Below are 13,718 nucleotides of genomic sequence, written 5' to 3'. Positions count from 1 at the left end.
ATACTCTCTTTCTCCACAGAGCCAGCTGTGCTCTGACCATGGCCATAGTCCACTGATGAAGAAGGTGTTTGACGTCCACCTCTGTTTCCTGCGCATCAATCAGTCAGAAACGGCCCTCAAGCAGGTCTTCACTTCTCTGCGCACCTTCATCTACAAGGTGTGAAGGACGATTGATCGGTTCTCTAGCTAACAACACTGTTCTGTTGTTAGTTGTGTTCTTGTGCTTTCACCCTGGCTAATGACCTGCCTTGTCTCCTTGTCCCCTCTAGTTTCCCTGCACGTTTTTTGAAGGGCGTGCAGACATGTGCGCCACCTTCTGCTATGAGATCTTGAAGTGCTGTAACTCCAAGCTGAGCTGCATTCGCAGTGATGCGGCCCATCTGCTCTACTTCCTCATGAAGAGCAACTTTGACTACACGGGTCGCAAGTCCTTTGTCCGCACACATTTACAGGTGGGACAGTCGTTCGGTGGATCTAACTGGTCTCAAGAGAATAAAGGCATTAAGCTTTCATGTTCACATTAGCTGACACTACACATTGTCCTGGAGAAGCTGGGACCTGTTTAACAGCTCTAAATATAAACTTCACATTGTTTTATCTGATTTATAATTTCATCATTTCATAATCCTGCTTATGAACACGATGTTGAAATGATCACATACAGTATGACATCTACTACAAAAACTGATGCATGGGGTCTCAGAGACCACAACTGTTAAACATAGTTAAACAACAAAAATTTATATTTTCTCTACACAATACCACCCCTCTTAAAGGAGATGAATGGTCAGTTTTCATCAAATGGCTAAGCCCATTTGTGGGCAAAAAAAAATGTTATCAATTTGGGGTATTAATAAGGTCAAAACAGAAGGAGAAGACAGACCGCAACTTGACAATGAAAAAAGTAAAGCCAATATCATAGAATATTTTTCCCTTTCTTTAGGTGGTGATTGCTGTCAGTCAATTGATAGCTGATGTGATTGGCATTGGGAGTACCCGCTTCCAGCAGTCTCTGTCGATAATCAACACCTGTGCCAACAGCGACAGAACCATTAAGGTCAGGACTTCATTCATGTTATATTATAATGTTCTGGTTCCACATTTACATTTAAAAAATGTATAGCAATAAATAACAAAGTTGACCGTTGTAATTTCTGTACCCCTCTCCAACAGAACACAGCTTTTCCATCCGATGTGAAGGACCTAACTAAGCGTATCAGGACAGTGTTGATGGCCACGGCTCAGATGAAGGAGCACGAGCGAGATCCTGAGATGCTGGTTGACTTGCAGTACAGCCTTGCCAAGTCTTATGCCAGCACGCCTGAACTACGCAAGACCTGGCTGGACAGCATGGCCCGCATCCATGTCAAGAACGGAGACATGTCTGAGGTCTGTGATAAGATAGGTTGGACTTTGGTATGATTGGTGGCTAAATTAAAGAAAGATGTGTTCACTTTTTGGCCTGTTGCATACAATGATTGTGTACAGTATCAGATATAAAGTACTGACTTGATTAACCCAATATTTGTCCAGTTTATTGTGGGCTAATGTTTTTTGTGGTGGTCACTTTGATTGATCTGAGTTGTTCTTGTTCTTTACAGGCGGCCATGTGCTATGTGCACGTTGCAGCACTTGTGGCAGAATACCTGCGGAGAAAAGGTGCTTTGAATCTGCCAAAAAGCTCGCATCAATGATAATCATCTGAAAAACAACTGTTGTAACAAATATTGGAATGAGGGTTAACATTATTGTCTCATCTCACACTCACTGTGCAGCCATGATCAAACAAGGCTGCTCAGCTTTCAGGGTCGTGACTCCAAACATCGATGAAGAAGCGGCAATGATGGAGGACGTCGGCATGCAGGACGTCCATTTTAATGAAGTAAATATTACCAATGCAAAACAAACAACAATGATACATTACTGTATTTGAAAAACAAATTCAAATGCATTTGTGGTCCGACCACATTATCATGTTTTCTCTTGTTTTTTTATTTTAATAAAGACTTGCTCTTGCACGTCCTGAGATTGGATGCACTTTTTTGCGAGCTGCGTTAGACAAATGGATCCGCCAAATAAATATAGTATAATGTGAGTCTAATCTTTTGAGACTTATGTTTATCTGTTGAGGTAAGCAATTCTGAGTCATTATTGGAGTAATAATCATGTCAAGTCCTACGCATTCTTTTAAGCTGTTATTCTTTGAATCAATGTTTCGACACTTTACAGTAAAAACAAATCTAGAGGTTTTGCCCTAATTTCTACCTGTGAACCAACACATCGCAAGAGCAATATATTTTTCTTCATTTCCTTAAAGATAGAAGAGGCGTTGTCTGATCAAACACTTTTTTACTGAAGGTACTGTATATTTCAATGTGTCCCCTCTTCCCTTGCTCTCTCAGGACGTCCTAATGGAGCTTTTGGAGGAGTGTGCAGATGGACTGTGGAAAGCTGAACGTTACGAGCTCATCTCCGACATCTACAAGCTCATAATCCCCATTTATGAGAAGCGCAGGGACTTTGAGGTACACAGCTGCTTCATTTGGAATTGCTATTCCCCAACAAACCTACAAACTAACTTTGCCTTGGCTGTGACATAAATATCTAAAAATTCTTCTTCTGATTTTTTTTTATTTAACTTTGCACAGAAACTGGCCCACCTGTATGACACGCTGCATCGTGCATACAGCAAAGTCACAGAGGTCATGCACACGGGCAAGAGATTGCTGGGCACCTACTTCCGAGTTGCTTTCTTTGGTCAGGTGAGTTGAACTGTATGATGTGTTTTTTTTTACGTTGTTACATTTTCCAAACCGACCTGTTGTTTATCTGATTATTGCACTAACTTTTTAAAATGAACCACACTTGTGTTAATTTGGTTGCTGGTCTTGCAAAGTAATTCACATGGAGCATGGGGGGGCTACTGATGGTTGTTTTATTTCAGAGAGCATGACCACATGCGGTGGCATTTTATGATTCCCTTCTAATATCCCTTTCTGCTTTTTATCCTCTTTGAAGGCAGCGGTAAGTTGTGCAGTAGACCCTGCTAGCCTTTTCTCGTCTGAACAGAGTCTGTGTGTGGTGTTGGTGCTGCTGTAATCCATTGCACTTCTCAATCATTAGTGTGCTGCTTCAGTTACAACGAACCAAACAGTCACCACTGCTGCTGCTTTTCGGTTTTTGGGAACAATTTTGCATGGCGCTTTCACTTCTCCACTCACTCCAGTGTTTCTGATTTTGTGTTACAGATCTAAGTTTGTAAGATTTTAGAATGTATCCCTAATTATAGATAAATATCTAACCAAGATGTATAAATAATATGTTTGGGTGTGGTGACGTCTGCTTGTGTGCTTCTAGAGATCCATGTCTCTCTTGACATGGTGGTTTAACTGGTGGTGCAGTAGCTTGAATTAGAGCGTGTTGAATGTATTCATAGTATTTACTGGGTAGTTGTCATGGAATAACAAGTGTTTTATTTTCTGCTGTCCACACCCGTGTAGCAGTACCAGTTTACTGACTCAGAGGCTGAGGTAAATCATTATTAAAAGCCAACGTTGCAGTTGGACTGCAGTGATGTGTTAGGCTGTGTTGTGTTCCTTTTGCTAATGCAGTCTGTGCTGTTTCACGTGCATTGCTTATCTTTTTAGCCCTTTAACTCCTCCTCTACTCCGGCCTCAGTGTTGTTCTTATCATCAGTGGGAACAAACCTTCAAGGGCATAATAGCAGGATTCATCTCTCACTGGGAAAATGCATGGCTGATCTTTAGAGTTTTTTTTATTTTTGGCATAAAAATACAAGACAACCTACTAACCTAAGTGCTCCCACTGACAGTGTGAAATCCGTGCCCCCACCCGTGTCCTTAGTTCTGTCTCATATTATCAAACTGACACAAGTTCATGTTTTGCGGTGCAGTTTTTCTTTCTTTTTACTTCTGTGCTTTGACGTTAGATTGAGGGTTGTGTGTTTACGTTGTCTGCCAAACATTTCAGCCCTTGGCTGGGCCTTAAAGAATACTTTACCATTTTTGTTTTAACAAACTGTTGGAATGACTCCCACTCACAGCCCATGTGTGGTTTGATGTGGCCATGGTTGCTTCTTAATGTCTTATTGGATTAAAACACTTTTTGTTTTTGCTCTGACCCTGTTTTTATCTTTTCTTTAGGGTTTCTTTGAAGATGAAGACGGTAAGGAGTACATCTACAAAGAACCTAAATTCACTCCTCTGTCAGAGATATCTCAGAGGCTCCTCAAACTTTACTCCGACAAGTTTGGACAGGAGAACGTAAAGATGATCCAGGACTCTGGGAGGGTAAGGCTTTGTTGATATTTCATTTTGTGATGAGGATTGATTTGCTTTTCAAAGGTCGTAAGATTCATATGTGTGTAAATGTGTTCTCTGCAGATTAACCCCAAAGACTTGGACTCTAAGTATGCATATATCCAAGTAACACACGTGACCCCTTACCTGGAGGAGAAGGAGCTAGTCGACAGGAAGACGGACTTCGAGAAGAGCCACAACATCCGTCGCTTTGTGTTTGAAATGCCCTTCACCATATCAGGCAAAAAGCAAGGCGGGGTGGAAGAGCAGTGCAAACGCAGGACTATACTAACCAGTAGGTGATCTTATCAAGTCAAAGTCAAAGGTTCTGATATATGCAAGACATACATCAGAATCAAAATGGCGTTTATCTCTGACCCACAGTGCAAAAGGAATGATAACAAAAATATAGTAGAGTAGAATTAGATAAACATAAACAATATTTACATTAGATACATTTTAAATACTAAGTAGTGTAAGGATTTTGTTGTACAATATCAAACAGTATATATACGTATATATAAAATAGAATAATTATAATTATGTACTGTAAGTGGTAGTTTCACATGATATAAGCTTTTAAAGGGCTACTTTGGTGATATATTACTGCAATACCATAACATGTGGGACTTGCAAGGGACATATTAAAAGAACATTATGCAATATGGGTGCAACAGAGGCAGCACTATCCTGATTTCCTCCTCTCTAGTAGCTAGATGATGCCAATGATGGGTAGTATTATGTAATGAAACTTATGCCTCGTTTCCACCGAGCAGAGCGGGTCGGGTTTAGGCTGTACGGCGATAGAAGCCACCAGAGTATGGGTCAAAGTATCGGGCTGAGGAACAACTGTGGTCAAGCCAGCGGTCTCTCGTTTTTGCTAAATACTCAATATGTGGAATGTGCCCAAGTCAGTTATCAAGGCATGGCATTACTCAGCAGAAGGTGCATGTGCATGAAAGGAAGATCTTGATTATACTTTGAACATGTCAGCTTTCTGTCAAGGTCCGTTCCTGATCCCTAATCACAGTTATATTGTTTTATGGCGCAAAAGATCCAAAAGTTCAACTTTATCTTCTTATCTTTATTATCTGTGTGGATCCTGAGCTGTTAAGCTCACAAAAGAACACGCAAGAAGAATAATGAACCTTCATGAAGCTGTTTAGCGTACTCCTTATGGTCTTTCTGTCCTCCTCAGCCACACATTGCTTCCCCTACGTAAAGAAACGCATTGCAGTGATGTATCAGCACCACACCGACCTGAGCCCCATCGAGGTGGCTATCGATGAGATGAGCAAGAAGGTGGATGAGATCAAACAGCTGTGCTCCTCCAGCGATGTGGACATGATCCGTCTGCAGCTCAAACTACAAGGCAGCATCAGCGTGCAGGTGCCTGCTTTGTCAACATGTACACACACACATGCAGGCTCACACACACTCTGGACATAACTAATGAAATTAAAATTAAAAAGTCAAATGACATGGCTTCCACATCCTCCCTCAGGTAAATGCAGGACCACTTGCGTACGCCCGAGCTTTTCTGGACGACGCATGTGCCAAGAAGAATCCTGATAACAAGGTCAAACAGTTGAAAGAGGTCTTCAGGTGAGATCATTTACATGTGTGCACATCTTTAACATGTTTTACTTATTTGTATAATTCTCCTTTAACACTGCCTAAAACAATTTATCTTTGCTTAAGGCATTTTGTGGAGGCATGCGGCCAAGGCTTAGGCATCAATGAGCGGCTGATCAAAGAGGACCAACAGGAGTATCAGGATGAGATGAAAGCCAATTACAGAGACTTAGCCAGGGAGCTGTCCATCATCATGCATGAGCAAGTAAGTATAGCAACTTGACTAAAGTGTCATTATAAAAAAAAAGTTTGCATTAATGATGTGACGCCTGTAATCTGCCTCTGAGAGGTTTTGGTGTGTGTATGAGAGTTCCAATCATCAAATGTTTGATCATGTGTTTTATGACAAATGCTCTCTTTGATAACACCATTCTCTGTTTTTCCCCTTGTGCTGACATGAGCAGATTGGATGGTAATGCAAGAAGCACCAGTATGCAATTAAGCTGCTAATCATTGGTCCAGCCAGACCCAGGCATCTCTTTTCAGATATTAGCTTTTAGATCGCTGTATTGGTGCATTGTCAAAACACTAGAAATATCCTAATGTAACATTAATTCTTATACAAACCACATTCCTGTAACATCTCTAGAATCTGTCCAATCTTGTGATAAACTGAAACGTAATCCTCAATACACAGTTGTACTCTAAAGGAACGTGCCTGAAAGCTGCTTAAGGTCCATCTCATAACCTCAAAAGCACTGAATAAATTGTTATCTGATCCGATCACAGTAGGCCTTATCTTTACATCCCTGCAATAAATAAGAAACCAGTTTCAACATTAAGTATTCTGTTACATGGGACACACATCCACTGTCAACCAGAATGACTAATCCCTTCAATCGGGGCTACAACTATCTGATTACACTCTTGATTAATCATTATTTGTTTGGTGAATTATTTTTATTTTTTTATTGTTAAAAATGTCCATCACAATTTCCCAGGGTGATGTCTTGTTTGGCCTTTGAACAGTCCCACACCAAAGCTCTTCAGTTTGCTTTAATTTAATACAAGGAAAAGCAAAACATGTTCATGTTGAGAGGTTTGAGCCATACAATGTTTGCCTTTTTTCATTAAAAGTGACCATAGCAATCTAAATACCGTTCAAATTCATTTTAGCTGGCTGGACCAATACTCACATCTGGACTTTTCTCCATTGACTTGCTTTTGGATTGCTGACATGTATTTCTTCTGCATGTGTGTACAGCATTACTTATGCATGTGCCTATATGTAGGCTACGTATGTGCATAACATTTGTGAGTGTATGGACAACATGTGTATATCCTGCCTATATAGCCTACATGCATCTAAATGTATTTGCTTATGCATTTACATATGTTTTTGTGCATGCATAGGCCTACATAGACACATATGTCTTATATATGTAATGATTATCAGTTGATTTTCTGTTCATTGGTTGTTTTTACTTATTTGTTGTATTTTTTCTATTTCTATTTATCTTCGTGAAAGCGGCGCTGCAGCGACACATTTACAGAATAGTTTGACATTTTGTAAAAATACTCGTTTGCTTTGGCATTATATGTGAATATTGATACCATTACCATACCACCATTGATACCATGTTTGTATGGTTAAAGGTGCTGTAAGCGGAATGTTTTTTTTAAGCTAACTTCCTGTCTGTTACTGCAGTTAGCAGTCCCCTCGCTCGTCCCTATGTCACCACATTAATGCACTGCGGTCTTCAAGCAGCGAGATATCTAGCATCATCTCAGATCCATAAGTGTGATAAAACATGATAAATACCATCAAAACAGACATTGGGAAGGATTTTTACCTGCTCCGCCATTGTAGGCGCATTCACCCATGTGTCGCTCTGGCGTGCACTGGCAGTGAGACCATGAGTGAGACGGGTTTCGGTTTGTAGCGTTCTCTCTTGTGATTGGATATTAATTTCGGGATCCCCGAAAAGTTTATTTGCCGATTACATGCAGAGCAGCTGACTGAGAGATCGGCTTTATGAAACGCGCACATTATGTAAGTGATCACTGTATGAATAAAGAGCGATTTAACACTTATATTAACATAAATAAACCGCTGACTTCACCTTTAATATACTGCTTGTCATTTAACTCTGAGCATTAAAGCAAATTACCATATTGTATAAAATATCAAACTATTCCTTTCAGTAGGATTTTCACTTTGCATTAAAGGTTCAGTCAACAATTCTGGAGAACGCTTGTTGTCACCGGATAGGTACAGATTGTGAGGTGATATTCACTGGTTTTGCGTTCTCCAAAATCACTGTCTCCACCTTTTTAGTTATGGTACAAATGTATCTCTTGAGATGCTGATGTTGTGCTGATTAATTTTCTTTCCGTCCTTCCTTCCAGATCAATCCTGTTGAAGACGGCATGAAAAGTGTTCTTCCAGACTCGCTTCACATCTTCAACGCTATCAGCGGCACGCCAACCAGCGCCACCATCCAAGGAATCCCCAGCACTTCTTCTGTGGTATGATGCTTGCCGGGGTCGGGCCTTGAACTACTAGCCAACCACGTAATGGCGGTGCTGCCACATTGTCACTCCCAAACCCGAATCCTGCTTCTCTTTGGCCAGCTTAAAGGGAAACTGACAAACGCTGCAGGCAACTCTGACCACATCTCTCGGCTTTCTCGGAAAATCACTACCGATGCACTGGACCTATATCACACAACATTGTTACTGTGTTTCACGTGGTGGCCAATTAAAGTGTTTTTCCGTGACAGTACTGGGGTAAAGCCTGAGACCTGAGCAACAAGCAAGAGAGGGGGTCACAAGGAGAGATGGCAGACTTTGATCCTCGTCAATGTCCATATAAACATATCCTGTGTAGCCTACTCCCTCACCTCTTTCTACCTGAAAAAAGACTGGGCAGTGTTTTCTATGGAGAACTCTTCAAGAATGCATGTCATTACATTGCACCAACAGCCCCATTTCTTGTTTATTTTGATAATGTGTCACATTGTGTTTTTTTGTATGTACAGTATTCCACTTTTATAAGCCACTGTATTAATGTCTTGATGAACAGCATGTGCTGCATAAGTCGATCACTCATCTCTCTGTACATGAAGTTATATTTCTACAAAAATACAAATTTGCAAAAGGGTCTACTATAACTTAGCATTAGCATCAAACCTTTAAATCACTACAATGTCTTAGAACGGGAGCGTTTTTAAATATTTAAAAGCCATTGCGTACAAAAAAGGTATATTCCAAAATGTTTATTATATGTAAATAAAAAAAGGAGTGTGTGCAATATTTGCAAAGTATATTGCTGTGTGGGGCTCACACAGTACACTGTAAAGATGTTGTTCGCCTTCTTGCCAAAGCGATGAGGTGTGGAACCAGACACTACGCCTACTGTGGAAGTAATATGAAGCTTTTACCATTTTAGTGTTCATTTGAAATGTTCAAGAAATTATTTTATATCTAGGCAGCAATGTTTTGTTTTATACATTTTATTTAACACAGAGTCACTGTTCTGCTGTAAACAGAGATGTTCCCTATTGCTTTTCTTTTAAATAAAATTCACTCGTTTCTCTGCACTTGCTCTTGGGAATTTGTATTTTTCATAAAAGTGAATTCCTGTATTTGGTTGAGCTCCTGGGAATAAATGCTTTTATGAGTTTTCAGGGACTGAACATAGCTGACTCTCAATCTCCTATATCTCATGTTCCCACCCATCATAAAAGCAACACACTCAGCTGTGTGGAAGATAGACCTAGGGCTAATAAGGAGCATTATAGTGTCAACAGTCCCAGTCCCGCTGGTGAACAGTGAAGGGTCGATTACTGACTGCTGCATGCAAGAATCTCAAAGGAATATCAAACTGCTGTTTAAAGTACGCAGCAGCTTCACTCAGACACCATGACAGGTGAGTTTTACAAACATCTCTTTTTGCATGTTCAAAATCTTTTGTGTGTGTTTCCGTTCTAATCGATAAAAGTTTATATTCAGTGCAGAGGGTGCAGACTCCAAAGAACACCTGTTGCACACTTTTATCTGCTGCTGTATCGTTTTCTTAATTCCACAATAAATACAACTAAATGGAGGCATTTAGTTGGTTTCTATTTATGAAATACAGCTAGTGTATTTGAACTAGTTTTATCTTGTGCACAGATAACGAAGACCCCAAGAAAGGGATCGAGAGAAGGGGCAAGGTAAAGTACTTCATTTATGTGATTTATTGGATGTTAACCCAGTTTTTGACTGAATAAACAGATAACCCATAGGAACAAGCCAACATGTTAATATGACATTGACTTTATAATTGCTATAACTTATTTAATACCAAGCACCAGTTAGTTAACATTAAAAGGTTATATTAAACCTAATTGCACTAAATTTAAGAAATAAATACCTTTCCGAAAGAAATGTAGTGTACTTATTAATCAACTAGATTTATAACTCAACTATACTCAAAAACATGATTAGTTTGTAAAATACGCTGCAATTTTCCATACTAAACCTCCTATGATAATCTTTAATAAGCAGTTCAAATTAGCTCTATACCTCGACCAACTACAATATTAAATACCGCCTATGTGTCAAAGGGAATGATGCAATAATCTGATGTTACGGTGACCATTTTTCACAATGAGCACTATGCTGCTGTTTTTCTCATCCATCAGAGCAAATTGATTTTTGGCTACCCACTCAGCATCTTCTTCATTGTTGTGAATGAGTTCTGCGAGAGGTTTTCCTACTATGGAATGCGAGGTGAGAACATTTCAACTTAACAAAGTTTTTTTGTATTCCTGTAACCATGATGAAGGGGATTCCCCTTAAGAGTCTAACAAGTGCTTATTTTAACACAAAACCCGATCTTTTCCAAAGCAAACTGCATTGTTTTGTTCATAATTCTTACCAAACCTTTCAGCTATAATGATGACACTGTATAAAACTTATTTCAGAGTTGATAGGCTAAAATCTTTGATTGATGAATAAACATTGTAAAATGAGTAAGGCTCCCCCCTGCTTATCCACAGCCGTCTTGGTGCTGTACTTTAAGTACTTCCTGCGCTGGGACGATGACACGGCCACCTCCATTTATCACACCTTCGTGGCCCTCTGCTACCTGACCCCCATCCTTGGGGCCATTGTGGCCGACTCCTGGCTGGGCAAGTTTAAGTAAGTGGCTGCCTCAACTACTTACAAGTAAAGTTTGGGGGTACTTGTAGTCTATTTAACTTATATAAGTATATCCATTTTTACTTTGTAGGCTACTTCCACAGCACAACATTTCAGGAAGTTAATCATTATTTTTTTAGATTAATAATTTTAAATAAAATAAATTAAACAATTTAGAACCACTCCTCCCCAACTTGTTCAGCTTGTTATCCCTTTCAAAAAGCAGTGGCTGAAATGTCTATATTAAATATGAAAACATATTGACATATTTCAGATGTCTACAAGTTGTTAGTATTTGTTAGAATAAAGTAATTCCCTGTCTAAAACTGTCAGATGGTTTCAGCAACAAAACAGTTTATTGAGGCCTTAAGAGATACAGTGGTTGAATATGTCACAAATAGGCAAAGATTGGAGAAAATACAAAATATTACAAGAACTTTATAACAATGGATAGGATTTATATAGCGCTTTTCAAGGCACTCAAAGACGCTTTACAGGGTTACAGGTTCCATTCATTCACACACAGTCATACTGGTGGTGGTAAACTACCACACAGCTGCCCTGGGGCAGACTGACGGAAGCGTGGCTGCCATTCAGCGCCTACGGCCCCTCCGACCACCACCTCAAACATACAGCAGTCATACACATTCACACAAGGCAAGGTGGGTGAAGTGTCTTGCCCAAGTACACAACAACCATGACACTGGTGGCAGAGCGGGGATCGAACCGCCAACCCTTGGATCATTGGCCAACCCGCTTAACCACCTGAGCCACGGTTGCCCCGGTTGTTTATGGAGCCCAAATTTGTATTTTGTCTCCCATTAATCATTTCACAACCCTAAGCTTCATATAGTGATCAGCTAGATCACCCACCAGCTTCAACAGAAAATATTCTCAGTATTAGCTATCTAATAATGTCATAATACTTTATCACAGAGGTTAGTTTTCTGTAGAACATACTTTTACTTTTAATACTTGAAGTACATTTTGTATGTTTACTCAAATATGTTTGTACACATCTTTACTTTGTTGTACTAGTTCCAAAACTATTATCCCTTTCCCTCTTCTCCTTACAGGACTATCATCTACTTGTCCATTGTCTATGCGATCGGCCAGGTTTTGATGGCTGTTAGTGCAATCCATGACATCACTGACTTGGACAGAGACGGGAACCCAGACGACTTGACCTTTCATATGTGGGTTTCTATTCTACAACACAAATGACTCCAGGATATGGTGTTTTAGCATGCAGTTTTCACCACACATTTCTACAGTAGCTCATGCACATGTTCTTCTTCACATTTAGCGCATTGTCCATGGTGGGTCTCTTCCTCATTGCTCTTGGCACTGGCGGCATCAAACCTTGTGTAGCTGCCTTTGGTGGAGACCAGTTTAGTGACGATCAGGTTAGAACATTACCTCACTTGTGGTCCTAACTCCTGTTTGTTCCTCTAATGATTAACCACCTGAGCCAACATATCTCACTCCACTCAGTCACCCCTTTGCACTGCTTGCATTTGTTGGTATTTATTTATTGTCATTGTTTGGGACTCTCTGTTTTGTATGTATTTATTTATTTTGTGTACATTGAACCTGCCCTGTCAAAGATGAATTTCTGTCAATTGTGACAGACAATAAAGTTTTTCTTATCTTATCTTATCTTAACCTTTGGCATTGAAAAATGGTATTGCAACATCCTTAGTTCTAGAACTTTATTGCATAACATCCCTCCTCCCTCCTGTCTTCTCTCTGATTTCTGCTATGATGGTATAGGCGAAAAATCTTGATCTGAAAATGGGGTTGGATGAAAAGTTCAAGGGGAACTTCTATTTAAAAAAAATAATAATTGTATAAAGCATGCTAAAGATGCTTCTGAAGGAGCTGTTTACATTCTGATCAATTGCCTCAAGAGATTCTATTTGAGTCACCACCATTTGGGGCAGAAGAATATGTTTGTAAATGAAAGACATTTGGGTATGCAGACTTAGAGACCTCTGATACTTGTTTTAAGTAGGGCCTATCAAAATTTACTAAAAGTTCTGCAATTGTCTGGGGAAATAATTAATCATCAAGTTTCAGTCTTGTAAATACAAGTGCAATGCTAATTGCTAAAGGAATCAAAGTCACAAGAGTTCATTCTGAGGGGGCTTGTATTATACCAGATTTCATGACAATCCATTTTACAGTTGTTCAGACATTTTACTCAAGATTGCATATTCTCAGCCTCATGCTGGTGCTAAAGTCAGAGGATTATCATAGTCATTGAGAACCATGAATGCCTTTACAAAACGTTATCCAATAGTGGTTAATCGAATTCAGTACGAACCAAAGTGTTTGACAAACTGATATGGCCATCCCTGTTCCAAACATGGCTTTACAAAGAAAATGTGGGTTGTATCATTTAATATAATTTCACAAACACTCAATCACTTAAGAATGAGTTGCACGTCATATTCAGCATTGCATAACATTTATGCAATACAAGATCATGATATAAGGTCAATGATTTATTTCTCTGTGCAGGCAAAGCAAAGGAGAACCTTCTTCTCTGTGTTCTATCTGTGCATCAATGGTGGGAGTCTCCTGTCCACCATTATCACTCCAATCCTCAGAGGTAGATATGAGTGGGATCTAAAA

At 39.7% G+C, this 13,718-nt stretch overlaps 2 protein-coding genes across 4 annotated transcripts in view; both read left to right on the top strand.

The window, feature by feature from the left end:
• Positions 1-9,496, top strand: part of LOC307259002 (dedicator of cytokinesis protein 9) — a 76,099-nt gene extending 66,603 nt beyond the window's left edge. For 2 of the 3 annotated variants that reach the window (XM_080038708.1, XM_080038709.1), the window contains exons 40-53: positions 20-157; positions 270-452; positions 944-1,057; positions 1,174-1,389; positions 1,602-1,659; positions 1,776-1,882; positions 2,403-2,525; positions 2,649-2,762; positions 4,164-4,310; positions 4,404-4,614; positions 5,518-5,708; positions 5,824-5,924; positions 6,021-6,159; positions 8,304-9,496. In XM_080038708.1, coding sequence (XP_079894834.1) covers positions 20-157; positions 270-452; positions 944-1,057; positions 1,174-1,389; positions 1,602-1,659; positions 1,776-1,882; positions 2,403-2,525; positions 2,649-2,762; positions 4,164-4,310; positions 4,404-4,614; positions 5,518-5,708; positions 5,824-5,924; positions 6,021-6,159; positions 8,304-8,429 — 1,968 coding nt within the window. In that variant the 3' untranslated portion in view covers positions 8,430-9,496. Of the gene's footprint in view, positions 1-19; positions 158-269; positions 453-943; positions 1,058-1,173; positions 1,390-1,601; positions 1,660-1,775; positions 1,883-2,402; positions 2,526-2,648; positions 2,763-3,500; positions 3,531-4,163; positions 4,311-4,403; positions 4,615-5,517; positions 5,709-5,823; positions 5,925-6,020; positions 6,160-8,303 lie in introns of all 3 variants that reach the window. The other variant, XM_080038707.1, reaches the window with a different exon arrangement.
• A 322-nt stretch (positions 9,497-9,818) lies between these two features.
• The window catches only part of slc15a1a (solute carrier family 15 member 1a), a gene marked incomplete at both ends in the record, with an annotated part of 7,414 nt that continues 3,514 nt past the window's right edge, over positions 9,819-13,718 (top strand). Inside the window, 7 exons of the mRNA XM_080038471.1 lie at positions 9,819-9,825; positions 10,071-10,111; positions 10,583-10,670; positions 10,940-11,081; positions 12,158-12,277; positions 12,388-12,487; positions 13,605-13,695. Coding sequence (XP_079894597.1) covers positions 9,819-9,825; positions 10,071-10,111; positions 10,583-10,670; positions 10,940-11,081; positions 12,158-12,277; positions 12,388-12,487; positions 13,605-13,695 — 589 coding nt within the window. The remainder of the gene's footprint in view (positions 9,826-10,070; positions 10,112-10,582; positions 10,671-10,939; positions 11,082-12,157; positions 12,278-12,387; positions 12,488-13,604; positions 13,696-13,718) is intronic.

This window comes from Ammodytes marinus, assembly GCF_949987685.1.
Source record: "Ammodytes marinus genome assembly, chromosome: 12".
NCBI classification, from domain to species: Eukaryota; Metazoa; Chordata; class Actinopteri; order Uranoscopiformes; family Ammodytidae; genus Ammodytes; species Ammodytes marinus.
Note: the sequence above shows the minus strand (reverse complement) of the source record. Positions and strands in the feature narration are given on the sequence as shown.